This window comes from Cannabis sativa, chromosome 2, assembly GCF_029168945.1.
Source record: "Cannabis sativa cultivar Pink pepper isolate KNU-18-1 chromosome 2, ASM2916894v1, whole genome shotgun sequence".
NCBI lineage: Eukaryota > Viridiplantae > Streptophyta > Magnoliopsida > Rosales > Cannabaceae > Cannabis > Cannabis sativa.
This window is the reverse complement of record NC_083602.1, coordinates 59,671,098-59,676,567: the sequence shown is the minus strand read 5'-3', so window position 1 is coordinate 59,676,567 and position 5,470 is coordinate 59,671,098. Positions and strand designations below refer to the sequence as shown.

Below are 5,470 nucleotides of genomic sequence, written 5' to 3'. Positions count from 1 at the left end.
TACAAATCTGAGGGCCCACGTTACATATGTACGGATGCATGCATACAATAGTGATTGATTTATTTTACACCGTCGGATCTCATTGTTTCATATCACGGGCTACCAGAAAACGCGATAAAACTGCTTTTACCAAAAGCCCCTTGAGATGCACTACGTGGCAAGACCTTTTATCTTCCGTACAGGGAAAATAAAAGGCAGGGCCAGGGCCAGGGCCGCTAAAATATTAAAACATATTTTAATGTTTTTTGGCGTCCGATCCTCCAGAACCTTCCCCTGAATTTCACCTATAAAATCAATTTCGCCTCTCTTAAGTGTCCAATTTTCGTTTAAACTGGTATTTTTCGCTTCGAGGTTTGCGGAGCTAGGGAAATCTTTCTGAATTCTTCTTCAATTGTTTCTTCATTGCTTTGCAGTGGTGAGTTTTTATTTCTAACTTTGATATCGTAATTTTATTATTATTACGAGTTTGATAGTTTAATTTCCACACTTTGTTATTAGATTTAGATGTATATATTTATTGAAATTCATAAGCAAAATTTTCGAATTTGCCTTCCCAAACAATAGAAGATTCTGTATACCGTTTTGTAATTGCTATTTTGTTGAGTATGATTTGTGATTGGAAAATTCGCATATTAATTACTACAATTCTTTCTTGTTTTGCATATGGGAACAGCTATAAACATTTTCTATTTTTCATATTTTCGTTCAGAGGGCAGAGTACGTTTTCTAGGCAAATTCTTCTTAAGGATACTTCTCTTAACCCTGAACAACTCTTCTTTCTTGATCTTTTCGTTTCATCCTTGAAAGATCAATTTTGATAATTAATTTTTAAGTAGAAAATTATGAAATTTTTCGATATAATTTGTTCTAGTACACACACGATATTTGGCGATCGTTCTCTAACAAGCTTTCATATTTTTGGCAGATGTCGTACTCCAGAAGGTCAAGGTGCGTTTTGTTTTTGAGGACGTTTTATTCTGTCGAGGTTTACTGGTTGGTCTTTCGTTTTCTTATGAGTCTGTATTTAATAATATTTCAGGTATTCTCGCTCGCCATCTCCGATCAAGCGATACGGTCGGTCCATCTCGAGGTCTCTGTCCCGATCAAGGTCGAGAAGTCGATCAAGGTAATACCCTTATCTAAATATAAACTGCTTTTATACGGGGCTTTACTTTGATGTTTCGATAATTATACCTGTTTCTATTGTATATTGTTTGGCAGGAGTCCAATGAGTGATGTTGAGAATCCGGGTAACAATTTGTACGTTACCGGGTTGTCACCTAGGATCACGAAGATAGATCTCGAGAAGCATTTTGCATCTGAAGGGACGGTATGAATGGTTGCTTGACTTTTCTTTTATCTTTTTTCTAGTTATGGAATTTTGTTTTATAAAACTATTCTTTCATTGTTTTATTGATGTTTTTTTTTTTTCAGGTGGTGGATGTTCATCTTGTGGTTGATCCATGGACAAGAGAATCCCGTGGCTTTGGATTTGTCACAATGTCAAAACTTGAAGAGGCTGAGCGCTGTATTAAGTACTTGGACCGTTCTGTACTTGAAGGCCGTGTAATTACGGTTGAGAAGGTAAAAACAATTTCATGTTTAATAATTTGACCACTTGTTACTTGTTGTACAACCTAATTCAACTGTTATCCCGCTCAATTACAAGTTGTGTATCAAGAGTTTCCGAAAGGTTTGTTATTTTTTTATTTGAGTTGTTTGCTTGTTCCACTTGAAGTGTTTGTGGCAGCAGGTTAGCAGCTCTTCACCAAAATCAAAACCTCAACTAAACAAACAAATCAAATACAACATCAAGTATCAGACTATGGGGTTGTATGCCCTGCATTTCTCTCCTTTTTTGTTTTTTAATTATGTATTCTGCTATTTCAGTTTCATTCCATAGAGTAGCAATGATATAACAGGCTTTTATAGTTTCAAGTTTATATTGTTGTATTGTCGTTCTGTTTTCTTTCTGAGTAGCTAGGCAACTCTTTGTCTTATTCGTTTATGCTGTATTCAGGCTAGGAGAAGAAGGGGGCGTACTCCAACTCCTGGGCGGTATCTTGGCTTAAGAACAATACGTGGTAAGTCATTGTCATTTGTTACATCTCAAATTACAGTTGGCTTAACTCAATACTTTTAGTGGTCTGATCTATTCTTTTTTTGTTACAGGAAGGAGACGAACTCCAAGCTACTCTCCTCGTCGATCTCCTAGCTATTCTCCTTACAGACGGAGTCTGAGTCGCTCTCCAGGAGCATCACCTGACAGAAGCAGAAGCAGATCTTACTCTTCTGATTGCAGACGTAGAAGATCACACAGGCGCAGGTCATACTCACCGTATGATAGGCGATACAGATACAGATCCTATTCTCGATCACGGTCTCCTTATAGCAGGTCACCACGCCGCCATGACCGGTCTTACTCTCCTTATTATTCAAGGGACTACTCTCCAGATGGTCATTATTACGGAAGCAGGTATCATCGGAGGGACTACTCGCCAGATGGCCGTTATTATGTTGGGAGGTATCGCTCCAGGGACTACTCACCAGATTACCATTACTACGAACGGAGGCACCGTTACCGTTCTCGTTCTGTATCATCCAGTGTGTCACCAAGGGTGAGGAGGAGAAGCTCGAGAAGGAGCTACTCACGAAGTCCCTCACCTAGACAGATTTCTAGGAGGAGCTACTCACGAAGTCCCTCACCTACACAGATTTCTAGGAGGAGCTACTCCCGAAGCGTTTCATCAGATCGGCGGAGTAGCTCCCGAAGTATTTCCCCAAGCCAGAGTAGCTTTAAAACTGGGAAAAAACCTAGCTACTCTAGAAGCAGGAGTCAAAGACGGAGTGCAAGTGCAACTTCCAGATCGTTTTCGAGGTCTAACACTCCTAGAACTACTCCATCATCTTGAGGATTGGAGCAGGCCATGTGATCCAATTGAAAGTTAGACTTTTTATCTTAGAAGCTTATGTTTGCCGTTGCTCTTTTCTGTGTAGTAGTGACATTATTATGAGCAGCTTAGTGTGGTCGTGTGGAGTTTGGAGTTTGGATGATCTGATATTAGTTACAATGTTGGTACATATTGAGACTTTAATTTCCTATCAGTGAGTGTAAATTGTGATTTTTATGCTAGTTTACGTCGTCGATAAATAATATATTAGGAAGAAATGCTAAATTAGAACACTAGTAGTTACCGACCGGTTTAAAAGATACAAAAATGTCTATTGATAAAAATAGTACTTTCAAATTAAATACAGTTTGAATTGATGGTATCTCCAATCTTGAATAAGATTATAAATTTAAATAAGATTATAAAAATTTAAAATTGAGATATATGGTTTTCCTTTTTTATGAAAAGGAAGAATTTTTAAACACGACAAAATACAAAAGAAGGCAGCTGCAACCGAGACAGCACCTAAACAAATTAACCAGCAACTACAGGTTACAAACAGTGCTCCAAATGTTAATAACAGTAGAATCAATTCTTTGTTCTAGTTTTGATGGCTAGTTTAATAGATAGACTAACCTTGACTAACAAGAAATCTCAAAAGTACAATAATCAAAGCTTTGGTAATAGAATATATTAAATTTTGCCGCTGCTTGTTACACCAGAAAATCCAATCTTTCATTGTCAAATGCCCCACTGAAAATAATTGAACTAGGAAGCGATATCAGTAGCCACCATTTCAAAGTTGATATCCAAAAATTTAGTAAGGTGATCTCGAATCAAGAGATGGTTGCTAAACAATAAAACGGTATTTCAGAACACATATTCTATGTTAAATAGCGTCATAATACTTCATCTCAACAGCAATAAGCGAGATATAAAAAAGTTCGGCTTTGAAATTACTCTTCAAAACAACATTGAACGCAATTTCTTTGTCAATAATATCTCTAAGTTTCATGAGTTTTCAAAAGTACCAGTTGGAATCAGTTTTTAAGGGAGCTTGCCAAAAATCTTCTCCTTGCAGATAATGGATAAGCTGGGCTCTTCCAGCAAAAGAGAGATTCTTATTAGCCCAGTTATGTAATCTCCACTGAATTTTGTCAAGAATCTCACCACAGTCACCTGCTCTCCACTTTGTTGGCCTCAAATATACCCCTAAATAATTTAGAGGAAATACTCCATCTTCCATCTTGATAATGTTCAAGAGACGAGTCTTGCAATTTGCCTTAACACCACCAAAGTAAGCCTGTGACTTGGCTTTATTAATTAAGCCATGTTGCTTCACAGAACCTATTAATAGTTTGATGAATAATCTGAACAGAGTAATGTTACCTTCGCAAAAAATAACTAGGTCATCAGCAAAGCAAAAATTAACAAGCTTCACATCTTTACAAAGAGGGTTTCAAAGCCTTTTTTTTTTCTCGAAGCTTGAAGGAGTAACTGAGTCAAGTATTCCATAATCAATACAAACAATAAAGGAGAAATGGGATCACCTCGACGAAGTCCTTTCTCTCCTTTAAAAGAGCCATGGACCTGGTTGTTGATCATAATCGAATAACAAGTACCCTTCGAGCAGATGAACACCCAATTGATAAACAGGGAGGGGAAAAAATACCCTTGAGCAACTCTGAAACAAAGTGCCAATCACAGTGTCATAGGCTTTACAAAGATCAATTTTCAAGAAGCATCTAGCCAAGACATTCTTTCTAGTGTACCCCTTGAGCAAGTCTTAAAAAATTAAGATGTTATGAGCTAACAAGGAGTTTTAAATGAAAGCTCCTTGGTTGTTATGGATCAAGATGGGGAGCACTTCCAAGAGACGAGAACAAAGCATTTTGGAAAAGCATTTGTAGAGGGTGTTGCAGCAAGCTATAGGTTTGTAATCCACAGTGAGGAGTGATTTTTTAATCGTAGGAATAAGCGAGATAACAATTTCATTGAGACTTTAGGAAGCACACCATCTTGGAAAAAAAATTAAGGACAACCCTAGCAATCTCATCACCAATCTCATTCCATAAACCTTTAAAGAAACCCGTCCCAAAACCACCAGGACCTGAACTTTTCAAGGAATATATACCAAACATTGATGCGTTAACATCATCCTTAGAAAAAGCCTTATCAAGTTGACTTGTTACTGAATACTCAGTTTATGGACCCATCAAGACAATCCAATTCAACATCCATGCTCGCATTACTTTTTTTGCTCAAAAAGTTTCGAAAGTGATCTACATAATGGCCGAAACGATCATAATACACAATAATCTCACCATTGCTTATAAAGGTAGTAATCCTATTTTCAACCTTCTTTTTTTTTTTTTTTTTTTTCAAAAAGACATGAAAATAATGGGAATTGTCATCCCCATACTAAAGCCATGTAATTTTACTTGTTATTCGTATTCTCGGATGCCTGCTACGTGGCAATTACGGAAAGATGCCACCTCTGACTATCCACAATCAGTATGTGTCTTCCATTTAATAGCATCACAGAAGACATTATCTTCCAGGAGTTAGTCGAAGGTTCT

At 37.3% G+C, this 5,470-nt stretch overlaps 1 protein-coding gene across 2 annotated transcripts; it reads left to right on the top strand.

Annotated features, from left to right (window-relative positions):
• The first annotated feature begins 225 nt into the window (after positions 1-225).
• On the top strand, positions 226-3,133 carry LOC115718425 (serine/arginine-rich splicing factor SR45a). Of its 2 annotated transcripts, XM_061110680.1 has the most exons (8): positions 252-415; positions 674-717; positions 926-948; positions 1,040-1,126; positions 1,222-1,330; positions 1,435-1,584; positions 2,021-2,084; positions 2,173-3,133. In XM_061110680.1, the coding sequence occupies exons 3-8, from the start codon at positions 926-928 to the stop codon at positions 2,910-2,912; spliced, it is 1,173 nt and encodes a 390-aa protein (XP_060966663.1). In that variant the 5' UTR covers positions 252-415; positions 674-717; the 3' UTR covers positions 2,913-3,133. The 2 variants fall into 2 exon arrangements, with proteins under 2 accessions (XP_030503062.2, XP_060966663.1); XM_030647202.2 differs by lacking the exon at positions 674-717 and having other exon boundaries at positions 226-415.
• Positions 3,134-5,470: the final 2,337 nt, after the last annotated feature.

What these genes read in the sequence shown, in the direction of transcription:
- LOC115718425 (XM_030647202.2), top strand. Translation starts at nt 926, where the DNA reads ATGTCGTACTCCAGAAGGTCAAG. An exon ending in ATTTTGCATCTGAAGGGACG is followed by an intron (nt 1,331 to 1,434) that starts GTATGAATGGTT and finishes TTTTTTTTTCAG; the next exon opens with GTGGTGGATGTTCATCTTGT. An exon ending in GTGTAATTACGGTTGAGAAG is followed by an intron (nt 1,585 to 2,020) that starts GTAAAAACAATT and finishes TGCTGTATTCAG; the next exon opens with GCTAGGAGAAGAAGGGGGCG.